Raw genomic sequence first — 23,434 nt, forward strand, 5'->3', positions numbered from 1 at the left:
TCCCAGGGATGAAGCCTACTTGATCATGGTAGATAAGCTTTTTGATGTGCTGCTGGATTCGGTTTGCCAGTATTTTATTGAGGATTTTTGCATCAATGTTCATCAAGGATATTGGTCTAAAATTCTCTTTTTTTGTTATGTCTCTGCCAGGCTTTGGTATCAGGATGATGGTGGCCTCATAAAATGAGTTAGGGAGGATTCCCTCTTTTTCTGTTGATTGGAATAGTTTCAGAAGGAATGGTACCAGCTCCTCCTTGTACCTGTGGTAGAATTCGGCTGTGAATCCATCTGGTCCTGGACTTTTTTTGGTTGGTAAGCTATTAATTATTGCCTCAATTTTTTTTTTTTAAAGACCTAGTCTCGCTCTGTCACCCAGGCTGGAGTGCAGTGGCACGATCTCAGCTCACTGCAACCTCCACCTCCCAGGTTCAAGTGATTCTCCTGCCTTACCATCCTGAATAGCTGGGATTACAGGCGCGCGCCACCCCGCCCAACTAATTTTTTGTAGTTTTAGTAGAGACGGAGTTTGACTGTGTTAGCCAGGACGGTCTCAATCTCCTGACCTTGTGATCCGCCCGCCCCGGCCTCACAAAGTGCTGGGATCACAGGCATGAGCCACTGCGCCCAGCCTTCATTGGAACATACTTCTATCTCTATCTGTTCCTTCCAAGGCTAAGTTCCTCACTACTCATGAGAAAAGCAGAAATATATATTTGTTAGATAAACAGAATTTGAATGGAGAACTGTCATGAGGTGTCATTAAAGAGGACAAAAATAGAAAACTTTTATTTTTAAAAGTTTAGTTTTAAAAAGTTGTCTTCATCAGACAATATCTTCTTTGTACTATTGTGGATATTTTACATTCAGTATAAAAGAAACATGTAATATTTAAACTGAAACCATTCCATTCACTCTGTAGCCCTTCAGTAACATGGAATTTGATTCATAACATGCAGTCCTTAGTCAAATCAGCTATTACTAAATGATGTAAACTTTAACTACTCTGCTAGACATAGACATATCTTAAATTGTGAAGCAGGAATTTAATATTCATACTATATTCCAGTGGTATAGGACACTTCTTTGGAGTGTCTTTTTTTTTTTTTTACACATTTACCCTTAAATAGACATTTAATTTCAAGTTGACATCATCATCAACATCTTCATTTCTGTTTCCATCAGTTGCAATTAAAAAATTACTGTTATGCCACAGCACTTCTCAAATATTATCCCTCTTAATCCACAAACAATCCTGAGAGATACTATAACTCCATTTATAAATGAGAAAAACTAAGGCTCATGAAAATTAAAGTACTGGTTCTGGTTCATATAACTAGGAAGTTAATAGACCAGAACTCTAATTCAAGACTGACTTCATGGTGTAAGGAAGGTGTCCAGTTTCAATTTTCTGCATATGGCTAGCCAATTCTCCCAGCATAATTTATTTTGTAGGGAATCCTTCCTCACTTGGGTGTTTTTGTCAGGTTTGTTGAAGATCAGATGGTTGTAGGTGGGTGGTCATATTTCTGAGTTCTCTATTCTGTTGGATTGGTCTATGTGTCTGTTCTTGTACCAGTACCATGCTGTTTTGGTTACTGTAGCCTTGTAGTATAGTTTGAAGTTGGGTAGCGTGAGGCCTCCAGCCTTTTTCTTTTTGCTCAGGATTGTCTTGGCTATTCAGGCCCTTCTTTGGTTCCATATGAATTTTGAAATAGTTTTTTCTAATTCTGTGAAGAATGTTAATGGTAGTTTAATGGGAATAGCATTGAATCTATAAATTACTTTGGGCAGTATGGCCATTTTCACGATATTGATTCTTCCTATCCATGAGCATGGATTCCATTTGTGTCCTCTCTGATTTCTTTGAGCAGTAGTTTGTAGTCCTCCTTGAAGAGGTCCTTCACTTCCTTTGTTAGCTGTATTCCTAGGTATTTTATTCTTTTTGTAGCAATTGTGAATGGGAGTTCATTCATGATTTGGCTCTCTGCTTGCCTGTTGTTGGTGTATAGGAATGCTAGCAATCTTTGCACGTTGATTTTGTATTCTGAGACTTTGCTTAAGTTGCTTATCAGCTTAAGAAGCTTTTGGGCTGAGACAATGGGGTTTTCTAGACATAGAATCATGTCATCTGCAAACAAAGATAATTTGACTTCCTTTCTTCCTATTTGAATACTCTTTATTTCCTTCTCTTGCCTGATTGCCCTGGCCAGAACTTCCAACACTATATTGAACAGAAGTGGTGAACTCTGGATGGATTAAAGACTTAAATGTAAAATCCCAAACTATAAAAACCCTAGAAGAAAATCTAGGCAATACCATTCAGGACATAGGCACGGGCAAAGATTTCATGATGAAAACACCAAAAGCAATTGCAAAAAAGCAAAACTTGACAAATGGAATCTGATTAACTAAAAAGCTTCTGCATAGCAAAAGAAACTGTCATCAGAGTAAGCAGACAACCTACACAATGAGAAAAAAATTTTGCAGTCTATCCATCTGACAAAGGTCTAATAGCCAGAGTCTACAAGGAACTTAAACAAATTTAAAAGAATAAAACAAACCCCATTAAAAAGTGGGCAAAGGACATGAACAGACACCCCTCAAAAGTAGACATTTATGCAGCCAACAAACATACGAAAAAAGCTCAACATCACTGATCATTAGAGAAATGCAAATCCAGACCACAATGAGATACCATCTCATGCCAGTCAGAAGGGCTATTAGGTAAAAGTAAAAAAACAAACAAAAATACAAAACAAAAACAACAGATGCTGGCAAGGTGGTGGAGAAAAAAGGAATGCTTTTACACTGTTGGTGTAAATTAGTTCAATCATTGTGGAAGACAGTGTGGTGATTCCTCAAAGACCTAGAGGCAGAAATACCATTTGACCCAGCAATCCCATAACTGGGTATATACCCAAAGGAATATAAATCATTCTATTATAAAGATATGTGCACATGTATGTTCACTGCAGCACTATTCACAATAGCAAAAACATAGAATCAACCTAAATGCCCATCAATGATAGAGTGGATAAAGAAAATGTGGTACATATACACCAGGGAATACTATGCAGTCATAAAAAGAAATGAGATCATGGCCTTTGCAGGGACATGGATGGAGTTGGAAGCCATTTTCCTCAGCAGACTAATGCAGGAATAGAAAACCAAACATCGCACCATCTCACTTGTAAGTGGGAGCTGAATGGTGAGAACATATGGACACATGGTGGGGAACAACACACACTGGAGCCTGTTGGTGGTTGGGTTGGGGGATGGGGAGCATCAGGAAGAATAGCTAATGGATGCTGGGCTTAAAACCTAGGTGATGGGATGATCTGTGCAGCAAACCACCATGGCACACATTTACCTATGTAACAAACCTACACATCCTACACATGTATCCCGGAAGTTAAAATAAAAGTTGAAGAAAAAAGACTGACTTCCACCTTAATCACTAGTCTGGCTGCCTCAATAGCAAGTATGAAAGGAGTTATGGGGGAGCCAAACTATCTCCAAAGTAGCTCAAAGCTGCTCAAAGGCTGCAGTTTATCCCTCAGTGAACACTCTGGAATCTAAGTAAGTCCTATAATACCTCCTGGGAATGAGTACTATATAGATCTACTCATCTGAATATGAGCAGACAAGTCAGGAAATGTGGCCAATTGCATCCAACTGCCTGTACAATAAACATTTATTTTCCCTTGTTTTTTCCTGTCTTATGGTTTTGTTCCCTCTTCATAGCCCTAAAGCTTCTGTATAGCCCTGTGATTTCTTTCTAGAATTACTTTCTTTTACTTGTCCATTTCTGTCTTCCTCATCATCTCTGCTATCAATAGCTACCTAACACTAAAGCACCTAACACTGTAGTAATAAATGGCCAAATCTAAAAAATTTACAGTCATGTGAAATATGTGAAATAAATGAGCTTAAAAACTATTTTTGTAATTAGCTGGGCGTGGTGGTGCACACCTGTAGTCCCAGCTACTCAGGACGCTGAAGCAGGGGAATCGGTTGACCTTGGGAGGTGGAGGTTGCAGTGAGTGAGATCGCCCCACTGCACTACAGCCTGGCAACAGAGCGAGACTCCATCTCAAAAAAACAAAAACAAAAAAAACCTGTTTTTGTGTTGTTATTGAATCAATGATATTGATGATGATGATGATAATGATAAAATAATATGTCCTAATACCTGTAAAGGTTAATTCTATTTCTCAACATTTCCATTTTCTTATGAACTACTTGCTTTTTGCCCCCTAATACATGTTAATTCTCACTTCCTAACAGCCTTTTTGCCATTCTTTTAATGTTACCACGACCTTAGAGCCTCTTGTATTCTCCAAATTCCTACAAAGTAGCATGCTTGGTTGCAATGACCTTAGACATCAAACTACCTATAAGCATTTTATGATCAACAGGCAGCTGTTCCAATAGGAAAAGTGCTTCAAGCCAACAAGATGGTTGATCCAGATAAGTCCTTGGAATTATTAGTGCCTTAATTTACAAATTAACTGCATGCTGTTAAAAGTAAGAGATATATTTTAAGATTACTCTTCAGCCATCTCAAGCTTGTCTGTAATGTCCCATATGAGAACTGATGCTTCTAGGTAATTGGAGATACTTTAGAGATACTTTTTTTTTTTCATTTCTTCTGGCCTTCCTTTTTATAAATCATTTGTGATCCTTTACGCTTCATCCTTGACTGTCACTTCTAACTCTGCCTTGCTTTTTTTGTGGACACTGTCCCTTCATCTTCACCTTTCAATTACGACTTTATTTTTATTCCTTGGAATTTAGTTAAGAATTATTTTGCGATATGCCAGGGAAACATGAATGAGTATACAGATATGTAGGGCAGACACGGTGGCTCATGCCTGTAATCACAGGACTTTGAGAAGCCGAGGTGGGTGGATCACCTGAAGTCAGGAGTTCAAGACCAGCCTGGCCAACATGGTGAAACCCCATCTCTACTAAAAAATACAAAATTAGCCAGGTGTGGTGGCGCATGCCTGTAATCCCAGCTACTCAGGAGGTTGAGGTGGGTGAGTCGCTTGAACCCGGGAGGCGGAGGTTGCAGTGAGTAGAGATCATGCCATTGCACGCCAGCCTGGGTGACAAGAGCGAAACTCCATCTCAAATTAAAAAAAAATACAGATATGTGAAATTTCCATTTCACAATGTTTGAAAAAGGTATGCACTCCTCATTAAACATTAAACATCAGCATCAGTACTGTTACCACAATTGTGAGTTTTTTCCACCCCATTTGTTTACAATAATAATACGGATAATTTCAGGAAATGAATTGTAGAAAATATTAACTCATTTCCATATATGAGCTTAATGTAGCTTTTTATGGATACGTACACTACGGTCCATGCCATCAGTCGCATAATAGATGAATCCAAGTTCAACCAAGACTTCCATTAAGAAAAAATTATCTAAAGGATAGATCCTACTAGAATACCACTTTTAAGAATTAAAAATATAGAACACACAGGGTTCATTTGTTCACTCTGCAACCATTTTACTTTATTACTTTATGGGAAAATTTAGATGTGCAAAGCAATGCAGATACCAAAATATGCTTTCCAAGTGTTTTTGGCTGAGTTTGTCTCTTTCAGCAGTTCTGACCCTAAGATACATACTTATATGGAAAAAGCTATGGATAAAAATAAATAAAATACATCCTAATCATCAATATATAGACAAAATTGAATAGAAAAAAGTAAGAACATTATAAAGCATGAAAATTTACATAAAATTATTCCTGAATGAGAGGGTTGAAAGACTCTAGAGGCCTGACATCTATTTGAAAGAGAAACTTTCAAGAAAAGGAAAAAAGCATTCCTCTACTTAGAATAGATATGCTATGATCTGATTCTGAAGCAATGGGATTGAACTGAATGATATATGAGGTTTCTTCCATGGCCCACTGATTTAGATGATAGCAGTAAAAAATATATTAGTGAAAATCATTTAATACTGTAAAAGAATAAACAGATCTGGACAGGAATTCTGTAAAAATACATGTAGACGTTAGTCTAAATACATTTTAAAAATACAATATATTTTGACTAAACTGACAGGATATCAACAGCTCATTCACTTGACAGTCATCTGTTATAAAGCCATTATTATATAACTTTAAAATATATTTACAGACTTAAAAATTAAGATAATGCTTTTATGTACATCAGATAAAAGTTTAATTAGAGTGTAGAGTGCCACTTCACAGGAATTAACATAATCATGTTTTAAACAAAATATTTTGCCATGAAGATATAGATAAAATGTACAAACATGTCACATGATACAGAAAAACAAGAATCATGATCTTCACATTTACAGGAATTTAAAAAATCTTCTCTGATGGAAATGTGTTACAACTCAAACTTCTCTTCTTGAAAGTAATCCGCAAAATTGAGATATTCTTCAAGTTGACCATATTTCTGCATATACAATAGAAAAGCTAGTTATTTTACTCAAAGCAATGAAGGCAAACTGGGCCTTTGCAAACTACAGACACAATTAGGATAAGTTCATTTCATGGTAATCGTGAACAAAAATCTTTTTATGATAAACAGGAACTTAATTTCAAATAAGCATTCCTAACTCATATAGAACTCATATATTTCCATATAGAAAGCATTGGAAAGTGATCAAAGTGAATATTATTAATTTTATAACTGTTTTAAATTATAATTTTTATATTATCATGCTTACAGTAGAATGTAGTAACCTCAATAACTTCATAAAAAGTTTGTTGAACATATATATCAAAGGCTCTGCTAATGACTGTCTAGGTACAATGTTTTTTAAAAGATACTTTTCCTGCCCCTAAGGAGAATACAGTTCAGTAGTAATACACCAATAACAATCAGTAATAAGTGCCAAAGAGGTACAGACACTGTTATGAGGGTTCAGAAGATAGGTCATGGTTAGTTGAGGTAAGCAGTAAAGAGTGGCATTTAAGTTGTCCTGGAAAAACAGATTTGGTAGGCAAAGAGTTGGTGGCAAGACTTTTCAGCAAGAGAGAACAGTCCATCAAAGTGACGTGACAAGAAAATATGGGATTTGACTACAACCTGAGTATTTTTAGGAGAACAGAGAGAGCTAAGACTGAACCAAAGAGGCTGAGTTCAGAGAACAAAAATTATAAAATACTGGTTAAAGAACTGAACAATCATTTGACAGGTAATGGAAAGTTGCTAAAGGTTTTGGAGCAGGGGACTGAACTGATCTAAGGTGTATTTTAAGAAAATCGGTAAAACATTCATTCTAGAATAGTTCAGCAACTAGTTATGGGTCTGTGATAACAATTTAGGTCATGAGGGCCCAAATCTGAGTCATGGCAATGAAGATGAAGAGTAAAGAACAAAGTGTAACAAGTTAAGAGAGGGGTCAAGAATGATTTAGAGATTTCAAAGTTGACAGAGTAGAATAATGGCAGGCTCTTTTGCAGGTTGTTTGTGCGAGGGAAAGATATTGTGATTTCAGTTTCAGACATATAGAGTTCAAAGTATTTATTTCAGTGAGGGGATTAATGACATACTAGTTTCTTGACTCTGTTTATGAACTGTGTTTTAATCTTCAGTGAAATGAGAGAGGATCCTGGTGACCCTGACTTCTGTGGTGATAGGGACCTACAGAAGGGAATGTTGAGAAGTGCATTTTCCTTCTACACCTTGAAGGCCATGAAACTCTTTTTTATAACCGTATGATATCTGACTGGATCTCCTTCTCAGGAAAGATGGAAACACATAACAGAAGGGGAAATAGCCTAGGGACTACTTAGGAATTTTCTTTGGCCTAGTACTTAGATAGGTTTTATTAGATATAAGTAAAGTACTCTAGGATTAGAAACCTATACTTTAAAAGTTTGACTGTTTTTATGTTTCTCATATTACCTTTCCTCATATCCCTTTATTATTTATTAAATTTCTTTTGGAAAATTAAAAATTAAAAAAATTATTTTAAGAGACAGGGTCTCACTATCTTGCTCAGGCTGGCCTTGAACTCCTGGGCTCAGGCGATTCTACCACCTCAGCCTCCCAAGTAGCTGTGACTACAGCTGTGTACCACCACACACAGCTAGGACAATTAAAATCTATCTCAGCTATACTAAGATAGGAGGTTACTTGCTTTTATTGCAAGTAACAGCTAAGATTAATCAATCACTTACTAATTGCTAGGTCCTATACTAAATGCTTAAAACGTATTACATATCTAATCTCCACAATCAAAACCCTAACTATTATTATTGTTTTTGTTCCTACTTTACAGATGAGAAAACTTAGGCTAAGAGAAATAAAATAGCTTGCTCCCAAATTCTACTGCTAGTAAGTGGCAAAGCAAATACTTAAGCCTATACTTTTAACCAGTATAGAGTATGCTGTTTCTGAGATTTAAATGGTGTGGCTAGGATGCAGCTTTGGCAAGAAAAAAAAAACTTGGAAAGTGAAACTCATAGACATTGCAGTTAGTATTACTCTGCCATCCTCTCTACCTAAAGATACTGCTCTCATAATTCTTTACTAAACATTTGGAGGGTTTTAATAGTGAAGACTACTTATTTTAATAGTGAAGACTACTCTCTTACAACACCTGATGGACCTACTGATGAAAACAGTTGGAATTGTGGAAATGAAGTGTGGGAAAGAGGTCAGAATATAAGAGAAGTTTGGAATCTTCTACTCAGAAGCAGTAGCTACAACTGCAGAAGGGAATTGATTTGCCAAGGAAACTTTGAGCGGATGAGGACAGAATTCAGTGTTAACGGGTACTTTTTAGCAGTGATCCTCAAACTTTTATCTAAGAATCACCAATGCTAAAAATATTGGATGTTTAACATCCACAAGGATTGTCATTCAATAAATCTGGGATGAGGCTAGGGGATTATACACTTTTCAAAAACTTCTAGGTGATTCTGATATAGGTAGTTTAGGGCCATGCTTTGAGAAACATCAGTTTAAGGGGTGGGGAAAAAAGGGGCAAGGGAAAAAGTTGAAAAGGAGGGGAAAAAGAAGAAATGAGAAGCGTTTAAGGAAGGCAAGGGATATCTAATTATAATTTTAAATTATTATGTATATGACAATATTTATCAGTGCATTTAAAATTTACATACAACTGTCACTTGTAACAGTTTTACATACAGTATTTACAGTATGAATGGGCACCTGACACTTCTATTGACATGCTTTCTTTACTACCTGGTGTTTATGCATCCACCAGCCAATCCCAACAATACTATCCTCAACTTCCCAGGAAGTCCCATCATCATATACACTTTCTTCTTAATGAACAAATATTCGTTAGAATTTTGCCAGTGTCATATTAGAGTATGTTATTGAACTCTTCTTTAGAATAAGACATGCATTATTATGTTTATTAAATATTTTGGTTTTATTATAATTTTCCTATTATTTATTCTTTTCTTATTCTCAAGTTGCTCCTACACCCCTTTAGTATCATTACATTAAAAACGGATCACCCTAGTTCAACCTTTAGAAGGAAGAACAAAAAGAATGAAGTCAGTCTAGTTGGCATGTCTTTGGGAAGACATGCTGAGACATCCTGAGATAATTAAAGTAAAATGGCTGAAGAAGCAGGTAAGGGAAAAAGTAAGGTGTGGAATACAAGCTGGAGGCAGAAAGACAGGAACAAATAGTACGTGTAAGGCAACAAAAGGGGTTGACATAAATGGGAAATATGAGCGGAAAGTGCCATGGAGACGGCATTCAAGTAACACTGAGCCCCAGGCATTCTAAAGGGTTAGAGTAACTGAGACTACCAGACTGTAGCTAAAGGCAGCACACATCACAAAGTACATGCAGTGCTATCACTCAAAGGCACACAGTGAGAGGGATAGACAGAGTGAGGGTGGGAAATGTCAGAGCACGTGACAAATTTTGAAATTTCATCACAGCACAAAAAGCTGCAAATGGGTTTATATTGGCTATAAACTTCTGTGGTTTCTAGGAAATCTTTTGAGAAAACCTAGGAACAAATTTTTTAAGTGGAGAAATCTCAAAAAAATGAAGGTCTTTGGTATTTTCATGTGGAAAAAAATGTGTATACTGTCCTAGACATGCACAATCTTGAAATACCTTCAATGCCTAATGCTAAATGTTATTCTTTATGTATAACATGACACTTGGCTTTCTTGAAAAGAAAGCCTAAGCTCCTTTCTTTTCCTAAGAAAAGAATGCCAAGTGTTATGCATAAAGAATAACGTCTTTAAAATTCCAGGTCCCTTCTGGTGTCCTAAACCTTGTTAAGCTTTTTCTAGGATACATGATTTGGAAATGCTTTTTTCTTCAAGAAGTTTAAAGTTCTTCCCCATATATGATACTATTATATAACATATACAGTATATGCACAGTGATTTTTCTATACCTAGTATCTAATTCTTTATAACTGTGCTATCCCAATAGGTTTTGCAATTCCACTAGAGGGTTGGCAACACTTAAAGGCATCAATAAAAGCACTTAAGAATTTAATGTTGTCAAGGAAAATGAAGACGGGAAGTTATTGAATAAGTGCTCTCTCCTAAAGCAAATGAAAAAGTAGGGATAAGCCGGGAGAAGCATTTGGAGTAGGAGAAGTAGAAGCAAAGTAAAAGACAAAAAGCTGAAAAGAATAAAATGAGAGAAAGACTTAAGGATCAAGATGTGGGGGGCAGGCAAGATCACTGGGTGGTGGTTTGTGGTGGGAGAAAAATTGTCAAAGGGAAACCAATGATGATGTCATTATCTAGACTGGGAGACCTCCACTAAATATGACATGTGCTAAAAAAGTTTCTGTTTTGTTTTCTTTCCGTCTGCCTAAGCTCTCTTGCCTTATTTTTTATATTCCTCTTTTACAAATTTCCCTATGATATAGTCCAGGCAATGGATCTCAAGTTAGGCTTTTTTCTTTTCTTTAAAAGATTAAATGTTGATAAGAGTTGCCTGAAAATCTACTATTTGTTCTCTCTTATACATTCATGTAACTAGACTTGTTTTAGAAGGCTGCAGTCGTATTAGCATTCTTTCCATATACCATAAACAATTCTAAAAGCTCTGTGAGCAGACCAGAGCTTATAAGCTGCCAGCAGATCTTCGGGAATCCAGTGCACTCTTCAAAACCCCCACTTTACTCCTGTTATCAAATTTAGTGATCAATAGGATATGGGGGAATCAAAATCAGTGCCGTGGTCTGAAACCTCTGCATTCCCCTCGATCTTCAGTTACAGTGCTCACTGCTCAGTCCCATGTCCTCAAGAAGAGGATGTGGGTGGTATTAGAACTGGCAGCCGAGATCCTTTCCTCAGACTGGCACCAGGTGCTTCTTCACTCTCAGGTCACAAGAACTGTTCTAAAGAATAGGAAGCAGACAAGCAGAGGTGAGTCCTATACTCTGTCAAAAAAAAAAAAAATCAGGGGACTTAGTATATATGTAAGCAATACATACATAAAAGCGAAAGGACAGAGGTCCTTCAATAAAGGACAGTGTTAATGCTTATTAAAATTTATCTGATGGGCTGAGTGAATCCTTAGAACATCAGGGCATCTATTCAGAAGGACAATGATAAGCATGAAAGGAATGAGCAGAAGAAGAGAAAATACAAACGACAGAAGAAAGAGATTCTCTTAAATTTCACTGTCTTCTAATCATTTGTTTCCTTTTGCTGATCATAATTAGGCTTCAGAATCTACATGATAAGATTCTCATATATTCACCTTACCTCCTTAATCCAGCCATTTTCTTTTGACCGCCTGAAAATTCTTTCCACTGTTTCTTTAACTTGTTCATCTTCAACTTCTTCTGTCATTGCAATGGTGCAACATTCCTGGTATAGTTTGAATTTAAAATGTTTCAGTTTATGATAAATTCTGGTACGGCTGGCACAAATTCTGCCAACAGTGAACACCTAAATCAAGAAATAAAGATTGTTATCTGACAACGAATATATATCCTTTCTGGTTTTTGGATTTTCTTTAGTAGTAGAATCAAAATGCATTATTAACTTTCAGTGTTTACACAATGATTCCTTTACCTTCTCTTACTTATACAACTAGTCAAACACTGAGCACCTGTGAGGTTTCAAACATTGGGCTAGGCACTAGAGATATATAAATAAAATACCTATTACCTGTATTAGGGAGTTACAGTTTTGAGAGAAAGACAAATGGTTACAAAACAACATGAAAAATGGTATGTCCAAGATGCTATGTCCAAAATGCTAGTGAAGAGGGGCACTTAGCCCAATCCAGATAGAACAAAAGTCCCCAAGCAAATCAAGCTTGAACTAAGTCTTGAAAACACAAGAGTTTGCCAAGTTTGGGGAAAAAAGAGAAATGGCTTTAATGAAAGGCAGAAGGATGGACAAAGTAAAAAAAAAAAAAAAAAAAAAAAGCATGAAAAGTATGATAAGTCCATATTTATGTAGTTAAAAATGACTGGATTATAATATTTTTCTAGCTATAAGCAACATGTAAAACTGAAACAAACTCTTACACCAAAATTAAGTATTGGCAGTTTTTTACTAGATACTTTTCTTTCCCCCCCCAAAAAAAATGATCTAAAGTAAAAAAATAAATCTGTGTTTAGGCATACTGATTGCTTTACTTAAGGTGTTATATGTGAATAAGACATTAATATTTTGCTGTCAGCCAGCTATAAGAATTTTAATTCCTACGTTTATATGGACTTCTATAATTCTATGATTAAGAACTCTTTTTATGAAATCAAATAACCAGAACCTTTCTCTTTCAGAATGTTTTGAATGTTTAAAATTTGTTATGCAAAACTACAGCTAAAATAGGAAGACAGTCTGACTGCACTGACCAAATTATTTATATATATTTAATATATACATTTAATATATATTTAATATATATTTATATATTAAATATATATTAAATATAGATATTTAAAATATTTACATATTAAAATATTTATTTAAATATTTAAATATATATATATATTTATATATATATATATATATATATATATTTTTTTTTTTTTTTTCCTGAGATGGAGTTTCGCTTTTTCACCCAGGCTGGAGTGCAGTGGCGCAAGCTTGGCTCACTGCAACCTCTACATTCCGGTTTCCCTGCCTCAGCCTCCCAAGTAGCTGGGATTACAGGTGCCTGTCACCACACCCAGCTAATTTTTTTTTTTTTTTGTATTTTTAGTAGAGATGGGATTTCACCATGTTGGCCATGGTCTCGAACTCCTGACCTCGTGATCTGCCCACCTCGGCCTCCCAAAGTGCTGGGATTATAGGTGTGAGCCACCACGCCCAGCCAATATATTTTTACCTACATCATTTTACCCACTGTAGAAAATGCATCAGAAAGGGCTCCAAACATTATGATATGGTCAATCTTACTCTCATGGAGTAGTAACCTAAGGAAAGAGTAAACCTCCTGCTGACTTAAGTATTTGTGTCTGTACCTAAGTTCACTAATGGGTTATGCTTTCATGAGTACTAGTTTTAATATTTATCTGTGCAACTTGTGTTCTGTCTGACAGAAAAATACACTTGTTTCCTGAGGCCACACTGCAAGGAAACATACAAGTGATGATAGACAAAGCAGGAATATGTTTCCAAAAATGAATAGAAGTTATATCACAATGATTGGCAACAATCAGGTTTGATGTGTTTTCTTGTGAAAATTGTATTTTGGACATTTTGCAACCCTTCTTCAAATCTCCAAAAGTTTAAGAAAAGCATGTTCAGATTTTTGTTCATGGCTCCGTAAAAACCTTCCTGCTTTTCAGATCATTAGAAGTAAACAGGTATTATTGTACATGGCTTATTAAAATTAACTTTTCCAATTCAACCTTATCATCAAAGCAGTCCTGGTAGTAATGACATTTCAGCAATTCACTTGCTAATACTTCCAACTTTGTGTAAAAAGACAACACAAAAGTTGCCGTGACTATAAGGGTACCCTGTGTGTCTCCATTTCTGCCATCAAAGTAGACTGTGTGGGAGAACTCAGCTATAGCTGTTCTACATGAAGTATAGGCATACGATAAAGTGATTTGTATTTCTTTCACATTTATTCTGTATTTCCACAAAACAAGAGGAATTTATCTGTATAGCATTTTTAAGTTGAAACAAGAGGGAAGGAGAGGTGTTTAAAAATCCTAATTTTTTTTCCTGTATGAAAAACAAGTATCCTTTGAAAATATTTAACATTATGGTTTACTTCTTTCCATTTCTAATTCCTACCCCTCTTGGCATCTACTTATCATCATATAGATCTATAAATCGAAAATTACCTTAAAATGTTCTTGTATTTTTTCCCAAAACATGATCACATTTTATATGGAAGAAGCTATATGGAAGGGCATCACTGCTGTAAAATTTCACAGAAAACAGTAGATGCAAAGGATAGGTGTAATACTCCAAGTGAACTTAACCCCTCACTCATTCCTGTTTTTAGTGTATTGTTACAGCCCATTGTATTTCTTTATCATATGAATTGAAGTATACAGTACAATACAGCTTACACTGTAGGAATCAATTTGTATAAAATACTAAAACAGGTAACATTAATCTATGGTGTTAGAATGATTTCTTTAAATGTCCAGAAAAATATATTTAGAACAACTGTAATTATCTAGTTCAATTTCTGTACATTAAGGAAACTATTCTAACAAGAAAATTAGTATAAAAAATACCATAGAAAAATAGGTGCTGTGGTGAGTGTTCACAAAGCAGATAAGGAAGATGACACATAAATGATGACTGGCCCACTATGCACGGTTAAGCACAGTTATCTGACCTGATAAATATGAGACTGAGTCAGTTCAGTTATCAGTATGAACCAACTGATCGCACATATGTAAAAATTGGAAATGGAGCTAAAAATTGTCACTGAATTTTGCTAAAGCAGAAGAAAGAATCTCATTTCTAATTTAACAGCTATATCACATGGAGTGTAAATTAAATCTAGATAACAAACTGAGGCAAGGAAATATAATGAAACATGTACCAGGCAGACTTGGTAATATTTAGCTAACTGTAGGTAGCTTTTTGAAGTATTTCTCTAAGCTCTTATTTATAGGCAGAGGAGCCAGCTCCTTATGGAAGTTAAAGTATGAAGAACAAAGAAAAAAGATTCTCAAGGAAACAGTAAGTCTGGGGAAAAGTTTGTTTTCTGTTTCTGGGTCTTCAGAAACAGATAGTACAATACCAATCCAAAGGGTTCTATTTGCCCTTGTTTGGTTTTTTGTTTGTTTTTTGTACAGACATATTATACAATGCCGTTTCCCTCAAAAATTATTGCTTCTTCCCACCAAATCCTAAGCATCTTAAGGAGTCTGGATAGACTCTGGGCAAAACTAAACATAAATCCAAGATTGTTTTTAGTTCTCCCAAACTACCTTTCAGATTTCACAACTCTCTTTCATCCAGGTAATTTCCTTCTCATTTATGTCCTTAAACTTTATCACAATCTGGTGGTCCAAGGCCTCTCGTCTCAGTACCCTATCAATACTGCTGTAACCAAAATTACTCTTTCCCCACTGATTCCACTTTCCATCAAGGCATCCTTTCTTTCAAAGAAGCTAAAGAAAGGAGAAAAGTTTTCTTATGAAACAAATTTGCTGTTAAGTGAATTCCTTAAAAGTATTATTTGCACCCTCAAAAAGAACCCTAGTTAATGTCTCAATTTTATGTAACTACAAGCAGCAACACAAAATAAAGAATTAGTTTTCAAAATAACTTGAAGATGGGTGTGGGGTTAGGCACAATTTCTTTTTCTTTTCTTTTTTTTTTTTTTGAGATGGAGTCTCGCTGTCGCCCAGGCTGGAGTGCAGTGGCGCGATCTCGGATCACTGCAGGCTCTGCCTGCCGGGGTTCACGCCATTCTCCTGCCTCGAGTAGCTGGGACTACAGGCGCCCGCCACCTCTCTTGGCTAATTTTTTGTATTTTTAGTAGAGACGGGGTTTCACGTGTTAGCCAGGATGGTCTCGATCTCCTGACCTCGTGATCCGCCTGCCTCGGCCTCCCAAAGTGCTGGGATTACAGGCGTGAGCCACCGTGCCCGGCCAAGCACAATCTCTTTAACGCTCTGGATCATAACTAGGTTTATTTTCTCTCCCTTTCTTTCCTTCTTTACATATATGCATTTACATTGTATTGAAGTAGGATGTAAGATAAATTTTTGTAAGTCATTCTTCACTTTAAAGAAAAAATTACTGAAAAAACAATTTAAAAAAAAAATTTAATCACACTCTCTTAACATACCCAATAACTAACTTAACGTCTACATATAGTTATATACGCATACACACATTTTTATATAGATGCCTAGACAGTGCAAATACTAATTATTATCATACTTTCAAACTAGCATTATTTTTCAACTTCATGATTATACCATTTGCTCTTTACTGAACTGCTTTGCAAAAGATAAACTTATAGACATTGAGTATGTATATAGCTTTGTGACTCTAGCTCTAAAAATCTAGTATTTTTAAAAGATACATATCACCCCTTTTTTCCTCTAGGAATCTTACTTTCCATGAACTTACTAGTTTCAATGCAACCTTGATAGCATTGCATTTTATCATTTGATTTGAGAATACTTTGCCAATTTAAGAGTTACCAACTGGCATCTTAAGGTAGTTTTAATTATATACCCTTACATGCAGAATAAGCATTTTCCCATATATTTGTTAACTTTTATAGTTTTCTCTTATGTGACTGGCAATATTGATGTTCTTTGCTTTTAGTTCATGCTTTCAGTTTATTGTTTTTTTAAATATTTGAATAACTATTTTATATAGAATCTTTACTGCTTCACAGGAATGTCAGAGCTCTAGAAGTGATTTTCTTACTCCACTTTCCTCTTCAGAATTAGCTATAGACAGCAAAGACCATGAAGGTACAGTAATGTATTTGATATACATAACAGAACATGGTCCCTAATGTATGAAATCACTTTTGCTAGGATTCCAGATATCTTATGTCATAAAAAGTCATAGATCAGTTTTTAAACAATGGGGAAATTTGCATATGACTATTAAATATATATATATATTCATATTTTTATAGTAACATATCAAACAAAACATTACAGACCAATTCTGAATTCATTATCCCCATAGAAACCTTCTAAGTCATTCTTGCAACCCAGATCTCTCAGAGGGATCTGGGCAACTACTGCTCGATAATACTGAGAAATCACTATCCAGTTTAATAGAAGAATTTAGATAAATATTATATTTCCATCTTAATACTTGACTGGGAGGATTTCAGAGACAACTTTGGGTCTCTACCTCTCTAAATATACACCTCCTCCATGGATACGTAGACTTACCAGAAAAAGCGCTCAGTATTTCTTGCATTTATAAATATAATTTTCACATTTGTAAATGCAGCAATCTTATAAAGTAAGATTGAAAAAATAAATAGAAGTTGTCAGCATCTGTGCTTTTTATCATTTCACATTATACTGCTATGCTCTTGTCTAAAAAACACTTACTCTTCAGTTTTTTCTATTCATACAGAATTAATAGCATCTTAACTATGTGGTGATTGCTCTAGACTCTGACATACTTCTAACAGAGTCTAGTTGAAGCACAGTGTTTTTTGAATTCTCTCCTATTAGATGAACAGCTATCTTCCATTATTTACTTGTGGGTTGCCAATTTGGTGGATTATATGCTAAAAATGTTTCCACTTGGGTCAAATTCTCCTTAGGATACTTAGGATTATTTATGAAATAAAAATTTCTAAATACTGAAAATTAAGATTAGAGGGAAGAAAATACCTGTTTATCATGTGACATGAAATTATCTATTTTCATGGTCCTGGTGTTATACAACTCTCCTGATAAATGCACTGAATATTTACAGTAGCGATGCAGTCCACAAGCCTGGCAGGAACAGTTTTCAGGATTCTTCAAATGAATACTTACATTAGAATAATTTTCTACTCGCTCCTGAAAACAAAAAATATTTTAAAAAGTTTAAAAGATAAAGAATAAAAATAAAAGTAAGAATCTAACCAATTAAAACATCTTAGGGATTACAATACAAAGAGATATAAGAGCAAAACACCCTGGCATTTCTTACTTTAATACTGAGCACATAGTAGGTATTTTACAAGATATGTTTAAATAAAAAAAATTATAATCTTGGCTATTGCATGAAAATAAACCAGACTAGGAAAAAGCTAGTTTCATATCTCTTACACTTCTGCAGTTGCTACTTCTTTTCCATTTCTCATCTCTAGTTAGTGTTAATGAGGTATTAGTTAAAAATAGGAGCAGCAAAAATGTAGGATGATATAAGAAAAATAATTCCAAGTAGGCTAGTTAAAACTTGAGAAAAAAAATCACATTCACTTTCCATTATATGAATTATATATTTTCCACAAAAATATTCCAGAAATAATTCAATCCTCCTATGATAACTTACTACAGTCCTGGGGAAAAAACAAGTTGGCACTAGGACTGCCATGTGTCTGGTATTCATATGGACAGTTTAATAGCTCAGTTATCAATGAGTAAACAAACTGAGAAAACACTTGGCATTCATAAATAAGCTTCATTATTAAGCTATGAAGTTACTTGTGCCTGAATATTTCTGCTTATGTTCTAGGCCTGTGCTAGATACTACTATTCTAATTGGTAGTGTAGATTAGGTTTTAATACAATATTTGAACTGCACACAGTGAGCATATTAGCATGGTTACTAAACCACATTCATATCTTCTACCAGACGGATGGTAATTAAGTATCCAATATACTGACAGTTTACTTTTTATATTATATGATTGAAAACTACATTTTCTGGTGGTCAACTTTTCATATTTCTCATACTTCATGGCACTTTATGACATGTATTACTTACAGGCTGAAATTCAGACTGAATAGATAACTAACCACCTTCCTTTCCTGCTTCTGCTGTACCCCATGGAAGCACATGTTAAGATGAAACCTTTATCGACCTCTATCAGCTCAGTTCCCTGAGTGACTACAATCAGCAGAGCACCCCTGATGACTAACACTGGATATATAAGTGAAAATAAACTTTGTTGGGTTAAGCCATTGGGATTTTATTGTTGGTTTATTTTGTTTGTTAGTTATATTCTTTATCTTTTGAAGCATAACCCAGCTTATCCTAATTAAGATCTTACTGAATCATCTGTGTCTCAGTTTTTCAGCTAATACTTTTTGGTATCTTACAGTTATTATCCCAACATCAGATTATCCAAATTCAGTATCACCCACCACAATATGGTAAAACCTAATATGGCATACAGGCATGGGTTTTGGAGTCTGAGACTCTGGGTTTAATACCAGCCTGTCTAATTATTAGCAGTGGAACCTTATGTTACTTTATTTTTCTGAGACAGTTTCCTCATCTCTAAAAGAGAGGAAATAATAGTGCCCTCCAGCTGGCCACAGTGGCGCATGCCTGTAGCCCCAGAAACTCAGGAGGCTGAGGTGGGAGGATCTCGAGCCCAGAAGTTCAAGTTCAGCCTGGGTCACAGAACGAGACCCCTCTATTCCCTCCAAAAATAGTGTCTTCCTCATGGGGTTACTTTGAAGATAAAAAAAATTTTAGTTTACATGTAGATTACTTGGCTAAAGTTAAATAATCTATAAATACAGTACAGGTATACCTCAGAGAAACTGCAGATTTGGTTCCAGATCACCAAAATAAAGTAAATATATCAATAACGTGTCACACAAATTTTGTGGTTTCCTAGTACACATAAATGTTTACACTGTACTGTAGCCTATTAAGTATGCAACAGAATTATGTCTAAAATGTATGTAATTTAAACTACATTTAATTAAAAAGTACTTTAGGTCTAAAAAATGCTAACAATCATCTGAACCTCCAGTGAATAGGCATCTTTTTGCTGATAGAGGGTCTTGCCTCAATAGGATGGCTACTGACTGATAAGGGGCTAGTTGCTGAAGGCTGGGGTAGCTGTGGCAATTTCTTAAAACAAGACAATAAAGTTTGTTGCATCCATTCTTAAGACAACAATGAAGTTTGTTGCATCCACTGACTCTTCCTTTCATGAAAGATTTCTCTGTAGCATGCAATGCTGTTTGATTGTATATTTGATTGTATGTTATACAGAATAGAACTTATTTCAAAATTGGAGTCAATCCTCTCAAACGCTGACACTGCTTTAACAACCATATTTTAAATCCGCTGTTGTCATTTCAACAATGTTTGTAGTATCTTTCCTTTCCTAGGAGTAGTTTCCATCTCAAGAAACCACGTTCTTTGCTTATCCGTAAGAAGCAACTCCTCATCCATTCAATTTTTATCATGAGATTGCAGCAATCCAGTCACATCTTTAAGTTTCACTTCTACTTCTAGTTCTCTTGCTATTTCAACCATATCTGTAGTTACTTCCTCCACTGAGGTCTTGAACCCCTTCAAGTCATCCAGGAGGGTTGGAATCAAATTGTTTCAATTTAATTGTTAATGTTGATATTTTTACCTTCTCTCATGAATCATAAATGTCCTTGATGGCATCTAGAATGGTGAATACTTTCCAGAAGGTTTTTAATTTACTTTGCCTAGATACATCAGAAGAATCACTGTCTATGGCTGCTACAATCTTATGAAATGTATTTCTTTTTTTTTTTTTTTTGAGACAGGGTCTTGCTGTGTCACCCAGACTGAGTGCAGTGGTGTGATCTCGGCTCACTGCAACCTCTGCCTCCCAGGTTCAAGCGATTCTCCTGCTTCAGCCTCCCCAGTAGCTGGAATTACAGGTGTGCACCATAATGCCTGGCTAATTTTTGTATGTTTAGTAGATACGGGGTTTCACCATGTTGGCCAGTCTGGTCTCAAACTCCTGACCTCAGGTGATCCACCACCTCGGCCACCCAAAATGCTGGGATTACAGGCCTGAGCCACCACACCTGGCCTGGAATTTATTTCCTAAATAATAAAACTTGAAAGTCAAAATTACTCCTTGATCCATAGGCTGCAGAATGGATGTGCTGGAAGGTATTAAAATGATATTAATCTCCTTGTAAATCTCCATCAGAATTCTTGGGTGACCCGGTGCACTGTCAATGAGGAATAATATTTTGAAAAGAATCTTTTTTTTTTCTGAGTAGTAGGTCTTAACAGTGGTCCAAAAATATTCAGTAAACTATGCTATAAACAGATGTGCTATCATTCAGGTTTTGTTGTTCCATTTATAGAGCACAAACAGAGTCAGTTTAGCATAATTCTCAAAGGGCCCTTGGATTCTAGGAATGGTAAATGAGCACTGGCTTCAACTTAGGTCACCAGCTGCATTAGCCCCTAACAAGAGAGTCAGCCTGTCCTTTGGAGCTTTGAAGCCAGGCATTTACTTCTTTTTAGCTATAAAAGTCCTAGATAGTAGGCTGGGTGCAGTGGCTCACGTCCGTAATCCCAGCACTTTGGGAGGCCGAGGCAGGCGGATCATGAGGTCAGGAGATCGAGACCATCCTGGCTAAGATGGCGAAACCCCGTCTCTACTAAAAATACAAAAAATCAGCCAGGCGTGGTGGCAGGCGCCTGTAGTCCCAGCTCCTCAGGAGGCTGAGGCAGGAGAATGGCGTGAACCCAGGAGGCGGAGCTTGCAGTGAGCCGAGATTGCGGCACTGCACTCCAACCTGGGCGACGGAGAGAGACTCCGTCTCAAAAAAAAAAAAAAAAAAGGCATCTTCTTCTAACAAAAGACCATTTTGTCTACTCTGAAAAAATCTGTTGTTTACTTTCATCAGTTATCTTAGCTAGTTTTTCTGGAAAACTTGCTGCAGCTTCTCCATTAGCACTTGCTGCTTCACCTTTGCACTTTTACGTTATGGAGATGGCTTCTTTCTTTAAACCTCATAAATTGAACCAACCTCTGCTATCTCCAAACTTTTCTTCTGAAGCTTCCTCACCTCACTGAGCATTCATGGAATTGAAGAGTTACGGCCTTGCTCTGGATTAGTCTTTAGCTTACACGAATGTTGTAGCTAGTTTGATCTTCAATCCATACCACTAAAACATTCTCCATGTCAGCAATAAGGCTGTTTCAATCATTTATGTATTATTTTTAATTTCCTTCAAGAACTTTCCTTTGCATTCACAACTTGACTAACTGTCTGGCACAAGAGCAAGAGGCTTACATTTCAGCCTATCTGAACTTTTGACATGCTTTCCTCAAAAAGCTTAATCATTTCTCACTTTAGATTTAAAGTGAGAGACCTGCAACTCTTCCTTTCACTTGAACGATCAGAGGCCATTTTAGGGTGATTAATTGACCTAATTTCATTACCGTTGTGTCTTAAGGAATAAGGATGCCTGAGGAGAGGAAGAGAGATGGGAAAACGGCCAGTTGGTGGAGCAGTCAGCACACACATTTATAAATTAAGTTCACTATTATATGGGCATGGTTTCTGTCACCCTCAAACAATTATAATAGTAACATCAAAGATCACTGACCACAGATCACCATAAAAGATGTAATAATAATGAAAAAGTTTGAAATACTGCAATAATTACCAAAATGTGACAGAGATGAATAAGCATATGGTGTTAGAAAAATGGTGCCAAGAGACTTGCTCCATGCAGTTGCCAAAAACTTTCAATCTCAAAAAAATACATTATCTGCAAAGTGCAATAAAGTGGAATGCAACAAAACGAGGTATGCTTATATATGCTATTTTTCTATTAAAGAAAACAGTATTTATGCCATGTTCTAAAAGCTGTGCCTGTACTTTATCTTCAAAGAAAATAAGTAAGTATATACAGTATTTCATTTCACAATAGGTAAATATTTTCCACCTATGAAGAAGAAATGGGTTCAGAGAGGTTAAATTTATCAAAAGTCAAAAACTCAATAGCCCTAAACTCAAGCCATCCTCCAACTTGAAGTCTTTTAACTCTTTCTGTAATCCTACACTGTCTTATAAACCTAATCTATGGCTAATTTATCACCACATAATTCAACAAGGCTGAAAAGCCTTGGATGAAACCAAATCTCTTGGCATAAATGAGGTACAAGAACTAATGATTTAAGTGCTAAAAGGATTTTAAATAACTTAAACTTCAATTATCTTTTTATTTTTCCTCTTCCTAATCATTAGAATATAGAATCTTAGAAGTAACAGGGAGAAAACCCTTACAAATCATATAGTACATCCTCTGCTATTAGAGATCATAAAATAGATAACTGGTACATGAAACAAAATGTGGCAAATCTTATAAATTAAAAAGATAAATTATAAATTCTTCAAATTGGTAGAATTATGCAATCTTAAAGCAAAGAAAGATGCCAAACACTATCTAGACCAGTGTTTCCCAAACAATGTGTTATGGAAATCAAGCAGGTAACAGGTGTTACCTGTTTACATAAACAGAGCTTCACAGAGTAAAACACAAATTTAGGAAATACTGCATTCCATACCACCCTTTGAATATTTATAACATAA

The 23,434-nt window shown here is 35.8% G+C and overlaps 1 protein-coding gene across 12 annotated transcripts in view; it reads right to left on the bottom strand.

Annotated features, from left to right (window-relative positions):
- Positions 1–5,504: 5,504 nt before the first annotated feature.
- Positions 5,505–23,434, bottom strand: part of CCDC82 (coiled-coil domain containing 82) — a 37,546-nt gene continuing 19,616 nt past the window's right edge. For 6 of the 12 annotated variants that reach the window (XM_016919904.4, XM_016919908.4, XM_016919905.4 and 3 more), the window contains 3 exons: positions 17,777–17,947; positions 11,727–11,912; positions 5,505–6,450 (listed from right to left, as the gene is read on the bottom strand). In XM_016919904.4, the coding sequence (XP_016775393.1) occupies positions 6,382–6,450; positions 11,727–11,912; positions 17,777–17,947 (426 nt within the window). In that variant the 3' untranslated portion in view covers positions 5,505–6,381. 12 annotated transcript variants of the gene reach the window in all.

Source organism: Pan troglodytes, chromosome 9 (genome assembly GCF_028858775.2).
Source record: "Pan troglodytes isolate AG18354 chromosome 9, NHGRI_mPanTro3-v2.0_pri, whole genome shotgun sequence".
NCBI lineage: Eukaryota > Metazoa > Chordata > Mammalia > Primates > Hominidae > Pan > Pan troglodytes.